The 27,990-nt window shown below is 38.3% G+C and overlaps 2 protein-coding genes across 6 annotated transcripts in view; one reads left to right on the forward strand and one right to left on the reverse strand.

The window, feature by feature from the left end:
• LOC5567517 (A disintegrin and metalloproteinase with thrombospondin motifs 9) overlaps window positions 1-27,990 on the forward strand; it is a 745,053-nt gene that overhangs the window by 58,814 nt on the left and 658,249 nt on the right. The gene's annotated exons all lie outside the window — the stretch shown is intronic.
• On the reverse strand, window positions 19,638-21,774 carry LOC110678973. The gene is made up of 2 exons (XM_021852722.1): window positions 21,540-21,774; window positions 19,638-21,371 (listed from the first exon to the last, which is right to left on the reverse strand). Exon 2 carries the CDS (start codon window positions 21,367-21,369, stop codon window positions 20,353-20,355), a length of 1,017 nt encoding a protein of 338 aa, XP_021708414.1. The 5' UTR covers window positions 21,370-21,371; window positions 21,540-21,774; the 3' UTR covers window positions 19,638-20,352.

Below are 27,990 nucleotides of genomic sequence, written 5' to 3' on the forward strand. Positions count from 1 at the left end.
TACAAATTAAACTCAACCTATATGAAACTGAAAACCAAAATTATGTAATTAAAACTGAAAATAAGTTTGTTTAAACCTGTTTTCCAAATGACATTTGAGCGCTCGGTATATTTATTATTCGTCAGATTATCTTGACGTTTCAGTCAGTAATTAATATCAATCTTTGGTTGTAATTTCTACATTTGAATGATTTATTTTAGCCCAATCACTGAGAAAAACATTAAAACAATTAAAAAGGTTGGAGTTTCTTGATATGCTACGTATTTTCATAGGATATTAGTAACGAAATACTACGAGGGGGAGTTCCATAGTTATCAACTGAGAGCCCTCTTTTCCAAGTTGCCATTTTACCATTCGTATATGAAGAATTCCACCTAGAATGATTCGAAAAAAATGAAAATCATGCTCGATAATTTTCGATTTGGATTAAATTTTGCATATGTTTTAAGTATGGCACAATAAGTGTTTTCCACAGAAAAATGGATTTTTTTGACTCGAAAATAACTTTTGAAAATGGCCTATTAATTTTTGCATGTAACCTATTTGGAAAATTCTAACTCCGAAACTGTTGATTTTAGAGAAAAATGTTATATGAAAAAGTTGTAGTGAACCGTTTGGGCTACAAAAAAAACAAACACTGAGAAAAACTTAAAAGCTTGCATGCAAGTTGACGGAAATTTCGAAATAATCAGCCATCAATATCTCGGAAACTAGACGTGCGATGGTATTTTCAAAAACGACAATACATTCATAAACTCTAAAATAAGTAAATTGTGGTTACACCAGCTTTATGAACAGCTCCATCACGGTCACGGAAGTTACTACAGTCGACTTTATATTGAAACTATCATGGAGTTAGGGAGGTATCGAGTAATAGAACATAAAACTTGTTCAGCTGCGATCCAAGAGACCTTCGAATTAGCCATGAAATAACATCTTTTTTCGGAATGGACCGAAACTTACCGTAATTAGTTGTATCAATAAAGCGATCATTCTCGTTGATCAATTTCTGTTAAAGCCCGATTCATTATACGCGTTTCGACAGATTTATGCCTTTCGAATGACCCATAATTCAAACAGTTTATCATCCTAATCCGGTGGTTTCCATGTAAACAACAACACCTGTGTTCAATCATTTCATATTCCATCCTCTTAAATTGATACGGGCGGAGATCACACCAAACCACCCAGCTTTTACGATTCCTATCATCTCAAATGAAGGCAACTGACGAGCCATTCATTGAGGGTTGGCGGTGATCACGATTGGAAAATCTCAACACATGTTTACGACCCGTAGCTGTGTGGCATATAGAGATTGATCTATTCGAAATGCAAATTAAGCCATAATGGGAGTAAACACAAAAGGATCCAATTATTAGGTAAAACTTTTTTTTCTCTGAAAAGGAGCCTTAAAGTCCTTCTGGTGAATTCGCCAACATAAATCAATAAAAAAGCGCAACATTTTTTGGATCTATGCTTCATTGCAGATAGTGGATTAACCTAAATTTTGACGAGGTAAAACGATTATGATTATGGCAACAACTTTCAATAGCGGTAAAACTCCAATCTCCAAACTCTGATTTATGATGTAGCCAGTTTTTTTTTTCTGAACCACGATATCAATAAAATGGAACAGTTTTCACAATAAAAGTGATATTGAAATTTAAAAACAAGAAAAAATTAAACACTAGATGCGGTAGGTTCTCTACCAATATCTTAGTGACCTTTCCTCAAATATCGGTCTTCACCTTCCGGTCGCACTCACGCATAACAAGTTGCCGTAACTCCCCGATCATTAAATAGCACAGTTGCTCTCAAGCGGTACCATATTGCGGACCAAATCATGATTTTTTTTATTAGCGGGTCACGCAATTCAATGATTCTCATAAATTTCTTACAGTAATGGGTTTTGAATTCATATACTTCATGAGAAGTTTATGTATCAGAACAAAACTGGATTCTAAAATTATAGAATTATTTTTTTTATTATATTTATATTTATTATAATTCTATTCTACAGGTCAAATTTTCCGGTGAATTTGACTTGTAGGATATAATTGGATAAATAATTTAAACATTGAATTTAAATTTTCAAATATTGATTATAAATTTTATTTCTTCCAAATGTGTTCCTTGGGCCGCATGTTGGGCTTCGATATCCACAAACGACCCGTTGGCTGCAGATTGAGCACCCCTGGGATAGCCTATCGTCGTTTCCCAATTCTGAAGCCCAGCTCGTAACGCGAAATGTGCATCGTTGACCGTGAGGCCGTATTAGCGTCCGTTTGATGATTTTTGGCATTTGGTAACCCACGGAGCCAAAAAAAACCGCAAACCTCACGCAATAAACGTGTCAAGATTAGTTTCGATAATCAATTAACGATAAATCGATGGCTGGGCTGTACGTGCCCAAGTGGACCGAAGTTTGCCGCCCGTTTGCCAAGTGGACGCATGTCCACATTTTATGGGCCATTTTTACGGATCGACGTCCTTGCACCGGTACGCCGAAACCCCAAAATTTTCAGCCAAACCCCATCCATGGTGGACGCTGGGGCCAAGCTACGCGGGTCGACCTGTCAGTTTCGATTAGCGTCGAATAGCGGTTCGTTGTTTCGTCGACATCGAAAGGAAGTGTCACAAACGGTTGAATGGTCATTTCGATGATTACGAGGTGCTAACACGATGAATTTGATGGGCAACGGATTGCGGATTATTTCCAGCCAGCTTGATGTCATGCGCGAAAAGTTTACGTCACCCGGAGATTCTGAAGAAGACACAGCCGCAGCAAGGCTGGACGAGACAATGTGGCGCAGAATAGCTTAATGTTGATAATGATTGGAGGAGCAGAGCCTGTCTCTCTAATAATTCAAATCAGTTGCTTTGAAATTCTATTTTTAATGCCAGTGCCAGTTTAACGACCAGTGATCTATATTGCGATAAGTTACTTCTGTCAATTAGGCATTTCACGGTGAAATTCTCTTTCTTTCGCTATTCAATAAAAATTGAAAACAATGGTGCCAGTACCTGTCAACTTTGACACCGTTGGCACCGTTGTTTTCAGATTTCCCGAAGGAGGGAAAGAGAGCGATTTTGCGATGACGTCACCGTGCAATGGGCAATACGGTGGAATAACACGATCAATTGGTAGGTCGATGTGTATAGTGGTTATCACGCTCAATGGTATGGGTGCCCTAGTGTAGATGTAGTTGTGAACCTTAAAGGAAAACCATATGCACTCAGTCTAGAAAAACACCCAGAGACCGGGTGTAAATTTTTCAAATTGGGTAATATTTCCATATGCATTTTGATGAGACTGGAAAGTGTGTGCAAGTTTCTTTGAGGAAAACAAAAACAAACTGTGTATGACGAGCGTATGCTAGTCTACGTGTGTTCAAATGTCACTAAGCTCTATGGTAAACTTGACCAGGAGCTCAAATAGGCTGTGAAATAGTATTTTTCCTAATGTTCCTTTCAATTTAAAACTGTTGTAATGAATGGTGCTAGAAAATTCTTGGCGCTCGTATCGCTTTTGTTCGAGTTTGACGTTTGCGCACTACTGCCATCTAGTTTTCGAAAGGTGAAATCTGTATATTGTCTGTTTTTATCGTAAGGTGAAACAGCTTGGAATCCAACTTCCAAAGGCACTGATCCCGCGAAGGAAGCATCAAACAACTTACTTGCTTACTTGATACTCGATGGGTAACAATTCCTTGTTGTTGCGTTGAATCTACGCCGAATGAAGAAGCCTTCTGCATTGGACCCAGTCATGAGTCAAACGCTTCCAGTCGCTTTGAAGGTTAAGCGACCTTAAATCCTCCTTAACTGCAAACAGCCATCTGGTGCGCGGTTTGCCATGAAGGCGACCGAATATCAATTTAGCTTGACGATCCTCCGACATGCGATCTACATGCCCAGCCCACCGCAACCTGCCGTGTTTTATACGCTTAACAATATTGATCATCTTATGTTTTTTAAGAGTCCGGAAGCGGTCGTACGCCCGCAGCCATTACAGCGAAATGACACCAGGGTGAAATGAATGGAAGGACTTTCCAGGCAAATTTTAAATTTGCCTATCTCAGTAAGGAGCAATCATTACGAAATTATTTTAATTTCTAATTTTTTGTTAACATATAGATGAACCAAAAAAGGTATACGGATATTGGCTTTCTATTATTTTCAATGCGAGATCATCTTTCCCCTATTTGGTTGTTCGGATAATTTACGAACACCCTGTATTATCAGGAGTCACTGAACACGATGAGTGCGCTTATTGTCTAGTCCATGTACTGTGTTTCGAGGTTGACGGTTCTGTGTGATGAGTGACCGCTTATATTTGGAGACATGGGCAGATTAACGCGATTATTGAATTTTTCTTGAGACAGACAATATCCATTTCTATATAGACTTTGAATAACTCGTTATTCATGCGACTCCGCCATATGCCATTGCACAATAGATTACCTGCTTTGCTCTTGTCCACAGTTCATCAGCAGGAGTTTTCGCATTTTATTTTGTATGGGAAAAGGCATCTAACTTAAAATATCTTGTTCATGGAAGATCAATTCGAAAAAATATTGGGTACCACGCCAGCCATCATCATTACGCACAACCGGTACCAAATATGTTTTCGAAATGATTCGATAGATGCATTTCAGCATACACATATTTTTCGCCTTACCTTTTAGCAATTTTTTGTGCATATACACTAGCGCATGTGCGTTACTATGTGGTGAGTAGCGAATACAGCGAAGCACTTAACGTTCAAAGTCACCGGAAGCTCTCCAGTCGACCTCTTTCATATCCAAGATTCGTGGCCGTACAGAGCAACCGGAAGAATTAAAGTCTTGCATAGCGCGAGTTTTGTCTTCGTCTATAAGCTGGGCAATGATGTCCTTCAGAGGGCGTGCGTTCCGACCGTCTGTTCACCAGGAGGTGCGGCAAAATGAGCGTTTGTTATGGAATCCATCGGCGGAATATGAAATGCTGTATCACGCTAGTTACACCTAAGATGGCAGTCCCATCAATGCGATCTACCTACCCCGGTAAGGTAGCAGAGCAATTTACCATGAAAAATTAATAAAGAAGAAATAGAGAACGATACTTTCGTCAACGAAATAAGGGTCATGAAAGGAAACTTGGTACCGTGAATGTCAGGACGTTGAATGAACCCGATGACGTGAAAGACGCGTTCTATGAAGACGTTGATAAGGCTTATGAGGTGGTCGGTGTTAAGTCAGAGTGGACCAAGTACACATAGTCCATCAAAAAATCGTTCTATCAGAGGTTTGGATTATGATTTTTAATGATTATCACTTCACATTATATTATTTGAAAGTAACACATAGATGTGTAGAAATATTGAATTAGAATTTAAACGAGTTTAAAAATTACAGAGCTTTCGACTTAAAACCCATTTTTCTCAAAATATGAAAAATGTCACTTGGTCCACTCAGACTCAACGCCGACCAGGTGTGCCTGAAACGCGACGTGAATATTGTCACGCTTTGGTCGAAAGAGAGGAATTCTTCCGTCCAATCATCAGTAAGGAGAGCCTTCACTTCGTTATTAATGAAAACGGCCTACGACTACTAGGTGACTTTCGCTGCTGCCAGAAAGATGGCCATCAGTAGCATTTTCTTTGTCCGCAAGGATATTCGGAAGCACACCTGTATTTAGACACACCCAAAAAGTGATATTTGTAACCAGACAGCCGACATTTCTCAGATGTCATCGATGTTACGAGTTTCAGGGGTCCTAACATTGATTCAGGTCACTACTTCGTTGTCAGTAAAATTGGAGCGCGGTTATCAACTGTATCGAATTCTAGATCACAGTGAGCAATGTGATTCAATAGCCAGCGCTTCTAAGCAGACGGTGTTACAACTGAATGCCACCAAGCGCTGGACGAGCGGATAAGTGAGATCAATGTGAGCGAAAATCTCAACCTTAAGGTACTGCTCGAAGACCCCCCATAAGCGTATGTTTTTTTTTAAATTGCTGGAGGGTGACGTTGTCAGACAAGGTACAAGGACGCAATATCAGACAAAAACGAATCCATCGCAGGAAGAAAAATGTGATAGCCTGTATGGAACAGAATAATATGCGATGATTCTATGAAAATGTCAATGGCGTGCGGAGACCTTGTGCAACGATCGTGAAGATATTGACAATTCGAGTGACAATTAGAAGTTCGGCAGTCAAAACTTCGGCGAAGTTCGGCGTCGGCATTCAAATTTAGTGCTTCCCCGACGCATAAGGAATGCCTTTAAAGACGTAGCATTTCGGAATGCCGACGCCGAACTTCGGTCTAAAGTTAATCTGAATACACAATAACTTGCTGACAGATGAAACGATGTTGGCTGCCTGGTGGAGAGAGCGTTTCGAACGTTACTGAATGGTGGGAACGATAGAGCATCGGTTAACAGAATAAACATCGACAATCATGGTCATGCTGAGGAACTTCCATCATTCCATCACTGAGGTTTAGAAGGCGAAGCTGAAGAACAACCAGGCTGCTGGGAAGGACGGGCTCCGGCAGAACTTTTCAAGCACGGTGGTGAGTAGCTGCATGAAAGCACATGCTACGTGCGAAAAGGGCATAGATTGGAGTGCGCCAACTACCAATGAATAACGCTCCTGCTGAATTGTACAAAACAATTTCACGTATTCTGTTTAACAGATTGAAACCGCTTGAAGAGCCACGACGACTACTAAGCTGGTTTTCGTGAGGGCCGATCAACAAATTGCGGGAGTGCAACTTGCAGACTCATCATCTGTTCATTGATTTCAAGGCGGCGCAGAAACGAGTTGTGGCAAATATTGATGAAACATGGTTTTCCACCGAAACTAATTAGACTGATTCGTGGAAGGATCGTAATACGGGTTGCGGATGAGATTTCAACTTGTTTTGTATCAAACATCTGTAATGATTTTCAAATTTCTAATTGGATCCCCGAATGATGAATTGTGCAAAATTATTCTAGAGATCACCAACTGTTATATGGTGAAACGAATGAGAACATTTTGTAACATTAGATGACGCCTGTATCGCAGCTCTTCTGGACTAACATCTTGCATCTCATCAAGCCACCTCGCCCGTTGTGCCTTCTTGTACCAACCGGATTCAGTGCAAACACCATCTTTGCAGGGTTGTTGTCCGGTAGTCTTGCAACATGCCCTGCCCAACGCACACTTCCGGCTTCGGCCACCTTTTGGGTACAGGGTTCGCCGTAGAGCTTAGCAAGCTCGTGGTTCATTCTTCGCCGTCACACACCGTTCTCCTGCACTCCGCTAAAGATGGTTCTAAGCACTTCGTTCGTTCGAACACTCCAAGTGCTTACAGGTCCTCTTCCAGCATGGTCCATGCTTCATGTCCATAGAGGACCACCGGTCTTATTAGCGTTTTGTACATGGTACATTGCGGGGTGAATCTTTCTCGTTCGCAGCTTCTTCTGGAACCCATTGTAGGCGCGACTCCCATTGATGATGCATCTCCGTATTTCACGACTAACGTTGTTATCAGCCGTTAACAGGGTCCAAGGTAGACGAATCATCAACCACCTCAAAAGTGTCTCCGTCTATCGTAACACAGCTTCTTAAGCGGGCTCTGTCGTGCTCGGTTCCGCAGCATGTACTTTGTTTTTGACAAATGTACAGGTCTGCCACCATTCCAAATGTTCTGCCGACAATATACATATCATTCACGAAGCAAACAAATTGACTGGATCTTGTTATTGAACCCGGCTGCCGAAATCCCCGGCGGGACTCGAACGAACTGGAATGTTCGCCCGAAATCTTCACGCAATTCTGCACACCGTCCATCGTTGCTCTTATTAGTCTTGTGAGCTTCCCGGGAAAGCTGTACTCGTCCATGATTTTTCATAGCTCTTTGCGGTCGATGAGCATGATTTAAAATCGATGAACAGGTGATGCGTTGGGACTTGGTATTCACGGCATTTCTGGAGGATTTGCCGTACAGTGAAGATTTGGAAGAAGAGTGCCGCTGATGAAACCAGCTTGATAACTTCCCACAAACTCATTTGCTATATATGATAGACGACGGAAGATAATCTGGGATAGCACTTTGTAGGCGGCATTCAGGATAGTGATTGCATGATAGTTTTCACATACCAGTTTGTCGCCCTACTTGTAGATGGGGCATATGACCCCTTACTTCCACTCCTCCGGTAGCTGTTTCGTTTCCCAGATTCTGACAATCAGTCGGTGCAGACAGGCGGCCATCCTCTCCGAACCCATTTTGATGAGTTCAGCTCCAATACCATCCTTACCATCTGCCTTGTTGTTCTTGCGCTGGTTGATGTCATGCTTAACTTCCCTCATTGTGGGAACAGGTTGATTTCGTTCATCCATCGTGCTGACGTAGTCACTTCCTCAGCTGTCGTGACCCTCTGCGCCTGTGTTCTCCGTGCTGTTCAGGTGCTCATCATAGTGCTGCTTCCACTTTTCAATCACCTCACGTCCGTCTGTCAAGATGTTTCCATCCTTATCCCTATACATTTCGGCTCGCGGCACGATGCCTTATCGGGATGCGTTAAGCTTCTCGTAGAACTTTCGTGTGTCTTGTGAACGATGCAGCTGCAGCTGCAGCTTTATAAAATGCTCTGAGTCATTTCTCTATAGGAATTTTTGATATCATCATGGGTACATTATCAAAACCATCAATCAATAAACTACAATTTTGTTATCTGTAAAAATCGGCAATCAGGATAAAACTTAAAATAAACAAAAAGGAATGCCTAAAAAACAATTAAACGAACCAAAATTATATAATAGTAAATAAATTCCGAACATTATTAACTGCATTATTCAAGTCAGTATTGAATATGTTATAGCAAAAATCGAAAACACCATGTTCAAAACTTCCCACACTGGAATCCCCCATATCGTTCCACGGAGATTACTAGCCCCTTTGCCACCCTGCCAAGGCACGCTCTCGAATTTGACCTTTTTTCCGGCTCACTGAACTCTCCACATAAGTATACACGAAGCCATCCTGATAAAAGCTGTTGCCTATTTTTTTTCTTATTAATAGGAAGGAGGCTATTATTTTGCGGTCACTCTCCGCAGCACGTTCTTTTGTCTTTTGCACAGCGTCAATCCCGAAAGGAGAACTTTGTTGATAGCGCGGCGAAATCAGTGTTAATCCGCAAAAACTCGCTCGTAAATTGGTCTTTAAAAAGGCGATGATGCGGAGAACGTCGTCGACCCGATCGCGCGGATTACCGTGATTTCGGGGGAAATGATCATTTTTACAATATTTTATAAATGGTGTCTACATATTATAATTTAAAAGGGGTGATGCAGAAAAATAAGTACATTGGTGGAACCAATAGGCTCTGTACACACATTTTCTATCAAAAGTGATCCTAGTTCTGGAAATTATCTTCAATATGACTTATAGATTAATCTAACTCCGGGGTAATATCGATCTTTTAGGTGAAATGACGATCGATTGCTCAAGAAACAATACTTTACTTTAGGTCCACGAATGTATAATCGCTTTAATGTAGGCAATTTCCTATGAAGTTTCTAAATATCTCTTTTTAGAAAATTAAAACGTGTGACGCATTGATCAATTTCACCCCATTTCTCGGTATCTCAAGCGAGAGAGCGCGCGCGGGATCGAGGAAGAAGTGATGACGGGAAGGGACCTATCAAATTTCAAACTCACGCGATTTCGGCAAGCGGATTTGAAGCCGCGGTTACCTTTTAAAGTCGGCCGAATCGTAGAATAAAACCGGGCACCCGACTTGCGTGCGTCTGTATAGCTTGCCTAATTGTGCGGTGTGAGATGGTTTTATAAACGAATAGCTTAATTAATTAAATCGGATGATATTCACCGGCGCGGAGGTATTCATGGATAGGTTTTGGTTCGTCTAGTGGAGCCTGGCGCTGACCGGATGGTGTCGATATACGGAAGACGATTGCTTTGAAATTGTACCACCCGCGTATTCGTCTCCCCTAAAAAAAGCTACTACGATCGTCAACGGGAAGTCGAGAAGAAATGTGACCAGGATTTGGAAGATCGTTAAGCTTCGCGATCAACGTAGTGAACCGAAAGGCATTCATGATGAGTTGAGTATCTTTTATGGGTTAAGAACATGTCATTTAGACTTTATATGACTGACGTTGTTTGGATGGTACACGTATATGAAGGTAATACGGAGCGTATTCAGGGCGCTTCCTGTCGTCCTTACATTTGGGGTAGTTAAATGAGGAAGCTTGACACTTTATCTTCCTACTAGATCTTTGCTCTTTGCTCTTTCCAAGAATTGCTCAGTGCAAATCAGAGTGTATTTTTATAAGATGAAAACTCAGCTATAATCATGACTTTTGGATTCTGATTTCTACCCGTGTACTATTGCAAATATTCGTTTGGACCGTTAACTGTTTATACCTTCCTAAACGAATCCAATTCAACCTGAAAAGCAGATCAACATTTCATGGTGATCGCTCACATCACCCATTACAATCCATATTGTGTCCAACCAAGATCGATCGTTCACACTACTTGATTGACCGCCTCTTGAGGAGTTATGCAATCGCACACACATCACCGGTCGGTCGATCCATGTTAATCAATTTCAGCAACTTTACTCTGTGCGTGTTGTCTAGGTTGACATGTTTTTGTCACATCAACGATTGCGACCACCTCAACCCGGAGAGCGAGATCGAAACCGGCGGCGGCGGCGCAACTCGTTCGATCGATGATGGTCGATCACGTGTTTGGAACAATTTTCCCAGCATGTGCTGAGTAGCTACGCTATCTTCGACCGTTGCTCCTTAGCATAACCGGCTTCTTGGAAGTGTATCTGTACCCGAGCTGGAACGAATAACTCGTATTACCATATTTTTGTATTATACCATAATTAGGTATTTTCAGTGGTCCTGGTATTGTCCATACTTTCAATTGGTATTTCCATGGTTCTCAAAATATTGTTGAAATAAATGAAAATTCCTCATTGAGGTATTCGAAAGCTATTGAGGACTGCTTGAGTGTTGAACTACTATTGAAAAAAAATCACTTTTAAATGAAAGTTCATCATGTATTATTTAGGTATTGCATTTGGGTGTTTGTGGAATAGGGTTTCGTTCTACTTCATCGTAAGCACTATTATTCGTCGTATCAAACTAAAAATGTTCCATTACGGCGGATGTTCCAACTTACCTGCAACATAGATTCATTTTTCAAGTGTACTTTTGTGAAAGCTGTTGTGGTTCGTACACTTGTACACCAAAAATGCAATAAAACTACTGTTTTTCGATAAATAACTTCAGTTCAATTAACCACTTAGCACTTTTTCACCGAAATGGCATGGACGAGCACGATTGGAGAGAAATGCTTAGCGATCGACACCAGTCACGCCACTTTATGATACAAATTTCTTCCCGCCCCCCTGTGGGACTTACTTCGCCGGGCACTTATTTTCACTATGGAAAACGTTCATACTTCTTCACTGAAGGATTACATTCCAATCACACACCGTTAAAGTTCTTTAATCTACAAAATTTTATGAAATTTCCTCAACAACCACGCAAATTGAGAATGTAAACAAAGTTCAATGCGTCGTACTGAGAAAGAAAAGCTTGTGCTCATCAATGTGTGCGCGATGCTCAGCCAGGGATGCCAGGAGATTTTTTCCAATGTCTTCCAATTGCATAGAAAAATGTCTTCCAATGTCTTCCACTTAAAACTTTTCAATTATCATGGTAGGTATCTTTATAAAGTCCAAATCTTCGGGTTAACGCCCAAGTAAAAATGGAGCAAATGAGAGAACTGAAAAATCAGTTTTCTGCTTCAAAATCCCCAATTCTACCTGTAATTTTCTTGAAAACACTGTTATTTTTTCCTTGACCTTAAAAATGGTAAAACCGCCAGGGTATCGTTGTTACTAAATAAATTACAAATTACAAATTACAAATTCTGAAAAAATAAATACACACAAACCAAAACTGCTGTGTATTTTTTTTAATTTGTTCATTTTAAAGCGAAGTATGCACTTCGACAGAAAAGTAATCGCCTATCCCGATGCATGGAAAATTTCTTGCAAGAAATGGTCAAGAAAAGCATTTTTCTTTGATCGTAGTATGCAGTTTAAAAGAAATGTCATATCAAATGGAGCTCACTGTAGAAAATCCTTGAGCATTTCTTTCCACAGAAATTTTTACTTTTCTTGAGCGGAACAGCATACTTAGCTTAAAGCTAAGTATGCTGTTCCGCTCAAGAAAAGTAAAAATTTCTGCCCAAGAAATGGTCAAGGAATTTCCTACAGTGAGCTCCATTTGAATTGACATTTCTTTTCAACTGCGTACTGCGATCAAAAAAAAAATGCTTTTCTTGAGCATTTCTTGCAAGAAATTTCCCACGCATCGAACTAGGCGATAACTTTTCTGTTGAAGTGCATACTTCGCTTAACGCAGAAAACTGCTATTTCAGTTATGACCTTCGCTCCATTTTTAGTTAAGCCTGGTAAGTCAGAAAATTAGGCTCTCCTTTGTCATGTTTGACATTATTGATGAGGATTTTCTTAAAAGAAATCATCCACAGCTAATTCCTCTAGCATTTTGTTTTTAAATGCTTCAGCCAATAGCTGACCTGTGCATGGTTTTATTTTCAACCAGATTTCAATTCAGTCGGAAGTTCCCTTGGTTATGAATAATTATTCTTGAGAATTCATCAGGAGTTCAATCAGAAACTCGTCTAGGAATACCTTCACAGATTGCTGCATGAACCCTTAAAAAACATATCTACATTAATTTATTCACGGAACTCTACATTGAACTGAAATGTATCTAAAAGAATATGAAAGGATTCTTCCAAGATTATATGCATGTATTCCTCAAGCATTGCAAAAAGAATAAAATGAATGAACAATTTAATTAATAAAATTCCTAGCAGAATACTTCTTTACGAGTTTCTTCAGAAATGTTATACGATATTCAAAGCCAATCAACGAGAAACTTTTTGTTCTTCGTCCACGAATTTCTTCAATTGTCTAATCAGAGATTTCTGCACTAATTTATCCCGAAATTTTACAAAGAATTTCTCCAGGAATTCCTCCAGAAATTTGTATACAGATTTTCTAAATACGCCCACTTTGTCCGACAGCAATCTCTAGAAATTGATAATTTTTCATGGTTTTATTCAGACTTTTTAGCAAATTTCTCAATCTCATGTACTCCTCGATGAATTATTCTCACGATCTAAAAAATTTTGTAAACAGTTTTCAAACAAGTTACCCTAGAACCCCTTTTAGCATTTTTTAGAAACTATCAGAATAATCAACTTCAAGGCTTCCTCCCTGAATTTCCTGCCATAGATTCCACCAAGGATTGCATTCGCTAGAGATTTCTTTGAAGGTTCCTGATGAAAAGCATTGAGGGATTTGTCCACAGATAACATATGAAATCTCCCTGAAAATTCTTTTAATTTCGTTTTACACTTCAATCATCGCTTCACTCAATACACTGCAATGGGATTTCAGATGGAACTCTGAAGGAATTCTAGGAGAAACTCGTAAGAAATTCCTGGACGGAATTTTGAGAATTTCTTGAAGAAACTCTGGAGGAGATTCGAGGATTTTGTCCAGGAATTCCTCTGCGGGTTTCATCCAGAAATTCTTCCGGGGTTTTACTCTAGAAGTACCTCCAAAGATTTCATTATTTTAAGAATTCCTCCAGGAATTTATTCGGAGATTTCCTCCAGCATTTCGTCCAATATTTTTTGAGAAATTCCTTCGGGGATTTTTTAGAGAATTTCTCCTGAGATTTTTTCTCCTCCAGAAATTTTTCTGAGGATTTCGTCCGGAAATTCTTCTGGGGAAATCATCAAGGATATCATCCTAGGGGATGCGAATTGAAAATCAACAAGCAGCCAGGCTGCTGTCAAATAAAACTTTTCGTCAAAATCTTCCGAGTATGCCCAAAAATGTTCGGTCATGATTTCGTCACGCTAAAAATGTTATGCAATTTATATCACACAAAGACTGCCAACTGTTAAAAAAAAGTTGTGCTTGGTTAAAATTATGCAGAAGTATTTAACAACTTTTCTTGAATATGTTTCTTTTTAACACATGGCCAGAAAATTTTTGATTAAGTCTGTTCATTGGGAAAATTGTTAGCATTTAATTGATGATACTTAGTGTGAAGCATTTTAAGAGTGCACTTTGAATGTGGTTTCCTGCGAGACAAGCAAACAAACAACGGTGAGCACTCGCGAAAAAGATTGTGTTAAATTTGAACAATTAAAATATTCTAGTCCACACCCCCTAGATATCATCTAACAATTTGCTTTAGAAAATCCTGAAAGAATTCCTCCGGGGATTTTCTCCAGAAACTCCTCAGGGGCTCTCAAATTGCAATTTCTCCGTAGATTTACTCCAGAAATAAATTCCCGGACGACTTCAAGGGGATTTTCTCCATAAATTAATCCAGTATATCCTCCGAAGTTCCTCCAAAGTTCCACCAGGAAGTACTTTGGATTTCCTTCATAGCTCCTTTAGGAATTGTTGCACAGTTCTTTCAAAAATTCCTCCAGGATTATTTTTCCGGAGTTCCCTCATGAATTGTGGAGGAACTATGAAGCAATTCTTGGAAGAATTCCGGAGGCGTTCTTAGAGCAATTCCGCAAAAATTGCTTGATTAACTCCGGAGAAATTCCTGGAGAAACTAAGGGGGGTATTCGAAGCGATTCTGACTGTTGGTAAGGAACACCGGAGGAACATTCAAGGATTTACGGAGGAACTTTCAAGGAATTGCTGGAGGAACTCCAGAAGAATTTCTGGAATAAAATGTAGAAGAATTGCCTGTAGAAATCCGGAAGACGTTTCAAGGAATTGCTGAACTAAATCCAGAAAAATCGCCGAAATAATTTCTTGAAGGAGTTTAAAAAAAAGCGGGAGGAACTCTGGATGAATTCGTGAAGGAAGTCTGGAGAAATTCCCGGAGAATTATTTTTTTTAATTTTTTTCCTGAGGAACTCTGGACAAACTCCCTGGAGCATTTCCGAGGAATCATAGCGAAACCCCCATGAGTCGATGTTTCATTATTCGATATTGACACATGAAACCATACAAAACCCCATTATTTCGTGGTTACTATGGTGGTCCCCTCATACAACTTTTTAAAACATTTCTGTTCCATGGCTCGGTATTCCCATGAGTCGGTGGTCTTTTCAGATATCGACTCAGGGAGGTTTGACTGCACTTGAGTAACTCTGGAAACTTCCTGGAGAAATAAAAAAAACTCCAGGAAAAACTATGGAGGAGCTCCAAAAGAATCCCCGGAGGAATTCTAGGGAAAAATCTCCGAAGAAATGCCTGGTGGAAATCCCCGAAGCAAATCCCCGGAAATTTTTTTATGGAAATCTTCAGAGAATTTTCTGGAGGAAATCCTGAAGTAAATTCCCGGACGCACGCTATGTCTGAACCAGACGATTATAAAAAATCCAATGTACATCGGATTTTTTCTCGCAATAGATCAGTATTTGGTCTCTATTTTCATAATCGGAAAATTTTAAAATATTCTATCAGTGAAATTTTTTCCATACATATTGTACGCTGAAATGCGTCGAGAACGTGATATTCATGGGATTTTGTATAAAAAATGACTAAAAAGTGGAAAAAATCAAAATTTCACCGATGGAATATTTTAAAACTTTCCGATTATTAAAATATATCCCAAATACTAAACTCTAGCGAGAAAAAATCCGATGTACATTCGATTTTTATAATCGTCTGGTTCAGACATAGCGTGAGACGAATTGCTATTGAGAATCCACTGAGGAGTTCCTGGAGCAAATCTCCGGAGTAATCCTTGAAATCCTCGGAGGGATTCCTGGAGCAAATCTCCAAAGAACTTCCTGAAGGATATCATTTGAAATATTCTCTGGAAAAATAGCCGAAACAATTTGTATTTGAAAATCCCCGGAATTAATTACTGGATGGAATACCCAGAGAAAGCCCTGGATTAAATCTCCGGGAAAAATTCGTAGTGCAAATCCTCAGAGATATTCCTGGAAGAAATCTTCGGAAAAACTCTCTGAAGAAGTCTCCGAAGGAATCTGTAGAACATACACGCAGGAACATCTTAATGAATTTCTAGACGAAATCACCAGAGGAATTCCTGGACGGAATCCACTGAGGAAATCCCTGGAGCAGTTGTTGTTAACATCATCGGAGGAGTTTCTGGAAAAAATACCCAGAGGAATTGTTGAAACAAATTTCCGGAAAAATCCCCGAGGGAATTCCTGGACTTAAACTCCGGAAAAAATCCTGGTACAAATCCCCAGAGAAATTTGTGGAGAAAATCCTAAAAGCAATCGCTGGAAGAAATCTCTGGGGAATTTCTGGACGACATCCATGGAGAAAAGCTTCTGAAGGAAAGACATACCCGAAAAGATTCCTGGAGTAAATCCCCATAGAAATACTTGTAAATTTCGAAAAGTCCTTGTAGGAATTCCTGAATTATTTAGATGGAATAACACTAAAACATTACTAGAATGCAATCTAAATCTTAAATAAAAATATAAAAAAAAAATAAATCTTTGCAAGAGTTCCTAGAAGAAACTCTGCAAGAATCCTTGTCAGAATTCACAGATCAACATTTGAAGGAATCCTTGGAGAATTTTAAACGGAATTCGGAGAGGGATCGCTATAGTTTGAATAAGACGTGCGAAAATCTTTTAGAAGAGTTTCTGTAATTTCCAACTCATATGTTCTTTTTTCAAATCTAGGAATTTTTAATATGCCAATAATTTAAAATTGTCTTCCAAATGTCTTCACAAATTCTGAAAAATATCCAAAAATCTTCCATCTTCCAAATGTCTTCGACACTACTCAAATGTCTTCCAATGGAAGACATGTCTTCCAACCTGGCATCCCTAGCTCAGCGTAAAAAAAAATGGTTCCTTTGATTGTGTTGTTTTCGCTGCACTGTGAGTAAATGTCATAATTGTTCGGTCAAAAGGTATTGTGTTTATATGTTTGAGCTGAATTTTGATGGCGAAAAATGAATTTTAAAGGAAATTAATATATTTCATCATCATGCTGAAGGAATGGAGGAAGATACCCGTTGATCTATGTGTTCTAGTAAAACATTTTATAATAACGTTGGTATGTTGTATTTTAACCACTCACTTTATCACAGTGAGTCGTAAGTTGTGAGACGAATCTGAAAACTTACTGCGACAGAAATGAAAACGATACGACGAATTGAGAATACGGCAAGATGCAATTTCATTGCATTATTTCCAAACAGACGATCAAGATTTATCAAAATCTTATTGTACAATGCTAGAGCCGTTTTGGGAAGGAATTGTTCGGCATTGGTTTGTATCAGCATAATTGACTGCAATACTGGGAAAATTGCAGGTTCTCACTGATCAAAGCTTAACACGAGTTTTGAGATGTTCTACTCTTCATGAAAGGCTCTTTCATGCCTTATTCACTAAATATTGAAAATTATCTGGTATAGAATCCCTTAGTTTGGCATTCCACAGCAGTTTTCTTCTGCTCGGGTACAAGAGACAACACAGCTTCTAGTTGTCGTCGTCGTCATACGTACATAGCTAGTCCGGTCACGATCCTGATGTTGCATCCAGTTGCGTGGTGCAATGTTCACAACTTTGTACGAAACTGGAAGAAGCGTTTTTTTGCGAAGTCGCCCATGCCGGTAAAATATCGCCGGTAAGTTTTGCGTCAAGCTGCGGCCGGTGACCTGATCTCGACCTGAAGATGTGGGTACTGGTTTCGTTGTTTGTTCTTTTTATTATGCCTAACATGCGTACAGAGATAACAATCTGGTGCGTACAAGATGTTTGCGATAAGCTCGGATATCTTGGCAGGGATATTTTGCGGTAGGTCTGGGTGGATGAATGAAACCTCAATTCACGAACTGGATCGAAAGTTTGCAAATTGAATTGATTCGCGAAACTCGAGCACAGTGGTAACACTATCATGGATAACTCATTTCTATCCCATTTCCATTTGAAACACATGTGAAATAGAAAAACTTACAAGCGTTACTAGGTGACCGACAATAGTGAAAGCAGTGTATTTAGTTTTGTAAAAGATGTTTTGCATTTTGGAGTCTGATTTTAGTAAATCCATCAAACATATCAAGAAACTATGCTTATGCTATTATTTGCTGTAAATTGTGTACGTATTTCAAATATATTATTGGATTCGTAGACCTTGATGAGACTCGAATATGTGAAAACTTCCAAGAATTACTTAGAGTTTAGGAATATCCTTCTTAGGCATATTCAAAATTTGAAAGTGTCATTTAAAATACTAAACCTATAAAATGTGAGAGAGACCTATTAGAGAGACCTCTAGAGAGTGAGACCTATGTCCTATACCACTCAGTTATCTCAGCACACTGCCGAAAGTGAATTCAATTTGTTAAAAGTTTTGTGTTGCTGCTCGAAATGGAATTCTTGGCATTTTAGTTGATCGTTTATAATTACGTTTATAAGCGAATTATTGTTGTAAAACGAATGTGTTCGACTTTACTTACATCCGATCATTGATACATAGACAAAAAGTAAGTCGGCCAAAATATGTATATTTTTTGCTGTGATACGCTACATGTTGCATGTCATGGTCGTATAAGTTTATGAAACCAATCCATCTTTATTTGTCTTTATTAGCAGTGGCCGGTAACCTGATCCGTCAATAAAAGAAACCTAATATTTTGCGTGTCTAGTATTGCCATACTGACCCCGTCATCCAGTTATCATACACACCACATTTAATGCACAAAAACAAACCTAACGCTGTCTGCCGCACAGTGGTACCGCCCATAGGTCATAAATCGAAAAACAAAATGTCTTGCTTGTCATTCTTTTACCTGTTCATGGATCAATTATGATCTCTGATTTAAAAAAAATAAACATTATAGACGTTCCTGTATGATTTGCAAAGAAGGGCTATGAATGATTGAGTGCATTTATCATGTGTTAAAAATACGTTAAAAATAAAGCGATTTCTGCACTTCGTTTATTGTCTTCGCAAATCAGAATCAAATGATGTTTCAATCAGTTTATATTACAGAACATTAGTTCAGATGTATATCTATCATTTCCGATACATTTTAGAGTGTTATTAGACATGAAGTAATCAGTATTGATGTGAGTAATGGGGGTAGAAACATACTCACTTCGTAACTACATCGCTTTATTAGAAGTACGTTTTTAAATATGTTTTTAGTCACATTTAATCAAACGTCTGCTACCAAATGATCATGTTTGAGAAGGAAAATGAACCTGTGAAGGTTCTAGCTGCAAATGTTTGCAAATAAATTAGCAGCGTGCTTTCAAAGTTGTTAGTTCTTACCTATAAAGGCAATGGTCAAAATATTCATAGAATTTATTACATACCAGTATATTTGTAGCTAACTGGAATGAATATACAAAATAATGAAACTTCTACTACTCATACTTCAATTCGATATGAATGCACTTGTAACATTGTATATTGATTTAGTAATTAGTTTTAATGAGGGCGTTGAGACAATAAAATCATATCAAATTAGTATTGGTACAACAGCCATTCTAATATACATGACATGACTTCCCAAAGTGTGGAAGGAACTACATGAAATAGTTCTTGTACCGTCATGGGGGGCTTCTTTAGACACTTTTTTTGAATTTTCAAACTTTGAGAAATCATAACTCCTGTAATAGTGGATGGATTTTTTTTATTCGTACATATATTCAACGTGAATATGTATGTGGCGTTTATGCAAAATAAGAGCTGAATTAATCGCGAAACAAAACAAATGTTTATATAGCCACCAAAAAAGTTGCTTCTGGAATGGTTGGGGGCTACTTTTGACACTGCAAGAAAACATTTAAGTTTCTTAACAAAATTAGTTATTTTTGAACATTTAATTTTAGTTTTATGAAGGTATAATTAATTTTACATTTCTGGCAATTTTTTTCCCAGTTAAGTTTTATTTATGAAAAAATAAACAGAATTTTAGTTCAAAACCTTGATTATAAAAAACATCATAGCGCGGCCATTTTTGGCTTCCGTCCCCGTTTGGCTGGAGCGGCAGCTTTGGGTTTCGGGTCCTTTTTAGCAATTTCGTCTGGAGAAACACTTTTGCCAGGTGACACTTTCAACTTTTTCTTCGGTTGGGGCCCAGCCGGACAACTGACGACGTCATTACGATGCTCCTTAAGGAATTCTTTGAACGATTCTCCTACCAAATCGATTTTTACATCCACAGATGGCAGCTGGCTTAGGAGTTCATGGGGATTCAATGGTACTATTCCACACTTCCTGAAGCCCGAAACCAGAATACGGCGAGTTTGAGGTGCCATTGCTTTTATAAGTTCATTGATGAGGCTTCCGAGTCTGCTTTTTGGAATCGTTGCATTCTTAGAACCTTCACGAGAAGCAGATGCGTTGCATTGGGTGGTAGGCAGATGAACTTTATGCCTCTTTGTTGGCAGATTCTGATAACCGATGGACTCAAATGAGACGAAAGATTGTCTCCAATTAGCGCAATCGGTCCTTTCAAATGCTTTGTGGCCATCAGAAAAAGAGATTTGAACCAATCTTCAAAAGTCGGTTCGTCGAACCAGCCGAAACTAGTTCGATTGTAGCGCGTTCCTTGAGGGCCATTAAGTGTCCAAGAGTCCCATAAGTGTTCTGCCTTAAACACCACGTATGGTGGCAACAACTGTCCGGTGGCACTTCCACAGTACATTACGGAAGTTGCGGATTTACTGAAGTTCCTCACGTTTTCAAAGTATTTTAATCCGCGCTTGCAAATAGCTAGCTTCTTTCCGGGGTCATCAGACAGATTTGTCTCATCGTAGTTAAAAATATTGGAAGCAGGAATTCCGTCTAGAGATACCTTTAGATTGGCCATGTATTCATCAATAGTTTCACGTGTTATCGCTGCTCGGCTTAACTTTATGTTCTGTGCAAAACGTTTGCTCAATTCTTGGTGATCGCGAAGGAACCGTTCCACCCAGTTCCGTGATGGTTTATTGTTTTTAAAAACCGGAACACTCCGATTTTGCTTCGCCAAATAAATACGAACAACTTCCCGGAGATCATCAGGTCCTACAGGGAAGCCCCACTCGGACAGGATGGAAAGGTGGTCCACAAATGATGCTTCTTCCGCTTCCGTGAAGACTTTTTGATGGCCAGGATCACATTTGTGCAGCCCATGCAGTTTGTTGTATACGGTTTGTCGGCTGCAATTCAGCTCTTTTGCGGCATCTGTGTGGGTCATCACTCCGGCTTCAACTTTTTTGAGACATTTCTTCAAAGCTTCCTCGGAAACCACGGTATATTTTCGAGAATTATCGGGTTTTCGATAGTTCCGCACCATTTCTGAACAGGAAAAAAGTAAACAAGCACAATCGTGCAATATGGCCGTTAGGAAAAAAATTGCACCGCTGCTCACTTTTTGCGATAAAACAACAAAGTTTAGTGAACAATCCAAGCAATGCCTGTTGAAATATGACTACCGACAGTTAATTTAGTTGTTAATCAACTTACCGCAATTTATCAATGGTGAAAACAACGATTATGGAACAATTGTTTTACGTGGTGTAAATCAAATTCCCGGGACACTCGAAGTTTTTTTTTGTTTTGACAAGAGATATGGACTTATTTTTGAAAATGGCCTATGCAGAATGGTGGCAAAAATATCATTTTATAAAAGTGTGGAAGATATTTTATAACATTATATGTTATTTTTATTAGAAAAAACTAAAAAGTGTAAGTGTCCAAAGTAGCCCCGCATGTCAAAAGAAGCCCCGCACGACGGTATTTATTTTGATCATCAAAACAAAATATTCAACAAAAATCCAGTATCTGTATATCCAGCGCTCAAAAAATGAAACTGTGAGGATAAAAAATATTAAGAAGAAACAAAATATTAACAAATAATTCATTAGTTATTTCTTAGTTGTAAGTAATTGAAACGTAAGGTTCATTACATTATTTGACATGTTCGTTATTTGGTTTTGGTAGAGGTTTGATGTGAAATTGGCATTATCAGTTAATAAGTATTTCAAAAATTCATTTGGTATGTACATCTTCTGCACTTAGAAAAATGTTTATTAGCTTTTTAGATTCACATACCAATAGTAGGCTTATGAGCATGTGAAGTAACTCTGTGCGGGGATCTTTTCAAGTTGGACAATAATAATCCTGATATTTTGCTTTCAAAGTATAGATTTCATGCTACTTATCAATAAAATATTAAATATTATTGTTAATCTTGGACACGGAAAGAGAGATAATTGCGAAGTCGGTTTTATGCACATATATTAATTCATATAACAGAGCATCTTCCACATCCTAATTAGAATTTTTGAAGTGATATCAATAACGACATCAACTTCGATGGGGTTTTAACAGTCAAAAATAAATAATTTGGCAATTGCTGATGGTATTTGTCATCGGATATTGAGTAAAATGATTTATGACCGCTTCGTAGAACAAATGGAACCACTGTGCGCCGTAGAGTATAGAACGTTTACCTTAACGATTCAAAAACTCACAGTTTCCGCAAATGTCCAGCTGACCGTTTATTGTTTGGAGTGCTGTTGTCGGTCCAACAAGCCTTTAGCCCAACAAGGGCGTTAATATCCAATTGGATCATGTGGAGCTAGTTTCCGGGTTTGACTATATTAACGTTCAACGCTCCGTCATCGTAATCATCGCCATCATCAAAACTTCAAGAGCAGTTTTTCTGTTCGAAAATGAAAATTTTTCGATGAAAATGTGTTCACTGTGTTTCGGTTGGAGAATAGCATACAGTGAACACATTTTCCTGTAAATTTTCTTAATTTTGAACAAAGAAACTGCTTTTGAAAAATCCGAAACCAAGGACGGATCCTGCCCCCTTAACGCCACCGGACTTCTACCAAAGACAAATTCTTCTACGCCTACTTGCCCCATGTTCTATGTAAACCTTATGGACCGCGGGACAAATATACGTAGAAGGTAGTACGGGTGGAGAAATCCGTTAAACGTACATCGTAGAGCGACAAGCCGAATTGTTCCAGGATTTCGACAAAGAGCATTGGTTTACTTTGACGTTAGCCCACAGTCGACTGTCGACAAGAAGAGACTTAAAAAGTGTCATCTGATCAAACATTTCTCGAAGACAGGGGTTTTCAGCAATTTTGACTCGCGGAGCACTTTTTGAAATCAAATCGTCGAACGGAGCACCTGTTCTTTGTCTCCGTTTGAAATCCTATTTTTTACACGCTGAAATCGAACCAGTAATTCCTAAGATTTACAGTCAGTGACAAAAGTCCGTTTCCCATTTTCTGACTATCAGCCGATGCAGACAAGCGGACAACCTGTCCGGGCCCATCTTGATGAGTTCAGCTCCGATATCATGCTTGCCAGCGGCCTTGTTGTATTTGTGTTGTTGAATGGTATCCTTAACTTCCCCCAACCTGGGAGCTGGTTGGTTTCCACTGTCCGCTGTGCTGACGTAGCCATCGCCTTTGCTGTCCTAACCTTCTGTGCCTTTGATCTCTGCGCCACACAGTGGCCCAAAGCTGGCCAAAAGTCAAAAAAATGAAGTTTGCAAATTCCTTCTCGAATATTTTTTCTTGATTTATTCAGTATTGAATAACAATTCCCCAAAGTTTCAGATCGATCGGTTTGCTGTTTCCGCTTCAGTCTCTATCGTTCCACGTTCTGCCGCGTACCATGCTGCAGTGTACGGATATATCTAAGATACAGTGTGACCCGATAAAGCATGGAAACGTTTTCTTGGAAATTGTTGACAATGTAGACCCAGACATCCTGAACATCTAGTATTGTTTTGCTTCGCACCCATGCTCCGTACCAATAGGTTCATAGGATTTCTGAAAAGATTAATTTCAATTAATTTGATTCAGACTTAAATCAAGCTGAATCAAACTCGATGTAGTTCCCATCGTCCGGAAAATGACGTGAACTTGAACATGGCAATCATCGCAACCATCGAAATTCACCGCTCCAGAAATAAATTTGCAAATCGCACCCCGACGTCATCGCGCACACGCTTAGAGCAGCGTCTAGGATGAAAAATGACTCTAGTTTTGCCACAGCAAACGACACACTTCCCCAAAACGGCGTAGATGTTATTGGCCGCCATCACAGCGATGATCCAATTTTCTGCCTCCTCCGTCAAAGCGATAAAACAACTGGACATTTAATTCGATATTATTTATATCCACTCATTACATACAGACACCGACGCCTCACATGGACAGTAGTGTAGTGGTCAAGCCTGCACGGATTTGCCAAAAAATAGAAACCGGCTGACCATAAGAGCAGGAGCGGCTGAGTCATATTCCGGTCTAATCCCGTGGTTCTCGCCGCTAACACGCGAACGTTTGTTTATATAACATCGCGCGGGGGTAATGGTTCCGAAATGCAAATTCGCGAAACGTGATTTAATGTGCCAGTTTTTGTTCCATCTCTTGAACGCACATATGCGCGTGCATACAAAGACATACAAATGCCACCGAATTGATTAGAATTCGATCAGCATTGTCTTGCGCTTGCTTGATACTTGATGCTTGATGGGCCAAAATTCGCTACGATGAATCTACGCCGAATGGATGATTCTTCTCCATTGGAGTCGGTCCTGGTCCAATCGTTTCCAGTCGTTCAGAATTTTAGATGCCATAAGATCCTCCTCAACGCGGTCTACGGGCTCGTTCAGGTTCTTTTTTGAATATTATCTTTGCTAGACGTTCTTTTGCAATACGGGTAACCAGCCCTACGTTGCCTGTCGTAGTTTAAACGCTTGACAATACCCACCTCTTTATACAACTATTGGTGCAATCGTGATTCATTCCACCAGATGCCGTTGTCTAATTTACCGCCAAGTATTGTTCGCAGTACTTCGAAAATTCCGAAAGATATCCGCTCATCTTCCAACAATGTTTACAATTCATGGCCATATAGTAACCGGATGGATCAGTGCCTTGTTTAACGCGAGTTTGATTCTCCTTTGAGCAATTCCACCGAACATGACGAATTTTTTTTTAAATTTAATTTTTGTATTTTTTGAATCGCCTGAAAATTTGCATACAGATTCTTTATGACCTAAAATGCTATTTTGCACCTTTAGACCGCCATTTTGAACCTCGCCTTATTTTTGAGAAGGGCGTATCGGAAAATGCATAGCAAATCTTTAAAAATCTGTAACTCGAAAACGGTTTGTCCGATCGATTTGAGATCTTCTTCAAAGTTGTAGGTATTGCTTAGGACTATATGGACGGTAAAAATAAGTTACCGATTATTTTTTATTTCAAAAACAAAATTTTAAAATCGATTTTCTCCAGAAACGCAGTTTTGATTTTTTTTATTTTTGGATATGTTTTAGGGGACAACTTATGTGATTTATTGCACAATATTTCAAAATGGAAGAATTATGGACAAAAAAGTTATGATTTTTTAAAAAATTACAGATTTAAAAAAAAATCGAAATAGCGGAAAACAATATTTTTTATATGATTATTTGAAAGTACAGAAAAATTGCAATCGAAAAGTACTTAAGTAAATTTTTTCTAGGTTGCATTAATTTCGAGATATACTCATATTTATATAAAATTTTCAAATAAAAAAAGTAAAATAGGCCCTTTTCAAACATATTTCGTGTTTCTCCATTCCAGAAATATTTTATTTTGATTGAGTGAATCGTAGCTGAATTGTTTATTGTTTGATCAAAACCTATATACTAAAGTATGCACGGTAAAAAAATATAAACGAAATTTTCAAATGAAAATTTGAAGTTCATTGTTCTTAAAATCCGCAAAATTGATGTTTTTAATTTTTGGATATGTTTTGCAGCATATTGTTTGTAATTTCTTGCACAATGCCTCAAAACGGAACATTTTTGGATAAAAAAAAAATATTAAAAAAAAATAAATAAAACGAATTTATGTAAAACGATATTTTTGGTGCGTTTTTTTGAGTACAGAAAAATAACTATATATTTTGAAATATGAAAAATCTATCGAAAAATACTCAAGTAAAATTTAGCTGAGATGCATCACTACCGAGATATACACGGTAAATCTAAACGTAGCATTAAAAAAGTGATTCTATCACAACGGTGTACCTTTGGTCCCCAGGGCTAAGCCCGGCTAATGGGTAAAGCCATCTCATCGCGGCAAGATCGTACAACCATGGAGAAGGAGTTTGTTTTTTTTTATATATTTACACTGCAATTTTATTTCTTAATTATATCAACTACTTACTTGTTATCGTCACAGCTAGAAAATTGTCTAACTTCAATTTGTGTTTCAGAGATAGGGATAAACGAGTGGTATTTCTGAGTGCCTTGAACTGTTTTTGCACTTGAAAATAGTTGGTTAAGTTCTTGTGCAATGATATCATATTCCTCAGTATTTGAATAACAAAAGAAGATTTGTGTAAGTTGCTCTTCTTTCCGATTTTGAGCCCAATCATATAGTTCCTTAGCATTTTTTATCGGATGTTCACGTTCTTTGGCAAGACTGGCGCTGGTAGCCATACGTTTTAGTGTCCCTCCTATGGCATCGCATGGCCCTTTTCCATGTGATGTTGCAAAAAATGCCATTCAACTTCTTTATCATATTTGATTTTAAATTTCCAAAGAGTTGTAAAGTTCTTCCTATGTTTATACTGTGATGCAGCTCCGTCAGACATAAAATATATCTTGTTGATAGTTAATTTGTGATCCAATCGCAAAAAATCTATCATTTTAGATATGAATAAGTTGATAGATACAGAATCGTGGCGCAAATCTTCTGAATTTAAAACAAAACTTAAATGATTGACTTTGCCATCTTGATGATAATATATTACAAACGGATGCAAAGTAGCTTGCTGAGCATTCCAATGATGGCTTTGAACTTCATCTTGAAGAATAAATGTGTAGTTTTCCGAAAAATCACAAATTCACCTTCTATCAAATTGTTTTTTGTGTTATTTAAAAATGTAGCTTGCTCTTTTTTGATGAAATTATGAGGTATTAGCTTCTCCAATTTTTCAAATAAACACATAAAAAATATTGTTTTCTTTTATTTCGATTTTTTTCAAAATTTGTAATATTTTATAAAATTATAACTTTTTTGTCCATAATTCTTCCATTATGAAACATTGTGCAATAAATCACATAAGTTGTCCCCTAAAACACGTCCAAAAATAATAAAAATCACAGATGCATTTTCATAGATAATCGATTTTATTTTTTTTTTTTTATTAAAAAAATCTGTCATTATTTTTTACCGTACATATTTTTTTCCAAATAGTCCTAAACAATACCTACAACAACCGCAAAATATATCCAAAAATTAAAAACATCAATGTTGCGGTTTTTAAGAACTATTAGCTTCAAATTTTCATTTGAAAATATCGTTTATATTTTTACCGTGCACTCTTTTTTCAATACTTAGGCATAAATGTTTTGATCAAACGATAAACGATTATGCTACGATTCGCTCAATCAAAATATTTTTTTCTGGAATGGAGAAACACGAAATATGCTTGAAAAGGGCCTATTTTTCTTTTTTTATTTGAAAATCTATATAAATAAAAATGGAATGATGTTTGTATGTCACGAAATGGCTTACGAACGGGTCAACGGATTTGAATGATTTTTTCTCAGTTTTGTTCGTCAAGGGTTCCGACGTGTTTGTGTCTATAAAAATCCCAGGATATTTACCGGGAGAGTTGAAAAAAACGAGCGCGAACGAAACTGTAATTTTGTATGGAACGATCAATAGCGTTTTTCAACAGCCTACTTGATGGCAAGACGAAGTTTGCCGGGACCACTAGTTTTATATAAATATGAGTATATCTCGAAATTGATGCAACCTAGAAAAAATTTACTTAAGTACTTTTCGATTGCAATTTTTCTGTACTTTCAAACAATCACATAAAAAAATATTGTTTTCCTCTATTTCGATTTTATTTTCAAAATCTGTAATTTTTTAAAAAATCATAA

This window comes from Aedes aegypti, chromosome 3 (genome assembly GCF_002204515.2).
Source record: "Aedes aegypti strain LVP_AGWG chromosome 3, AaegL5.0 Primary Assembly, whole genome shotgun sequence".
In the NCBI taxonomy this organism is placed as follows: domain Eukaryota; kingdom Metazoa; phylum Arthropoda; class Insecta; order Diptera; family Culicidae; genus Aedes; species Aedes aegypti.

Coding starts and splice junctions, on each gene's coding strand:
- LOC110678973 (XM_021852722.1), bottom strand. CDS start 21,369: ATGGTGCGGAACTATCGAAAACCCGATAATTCTCGAAAATATACCGTG.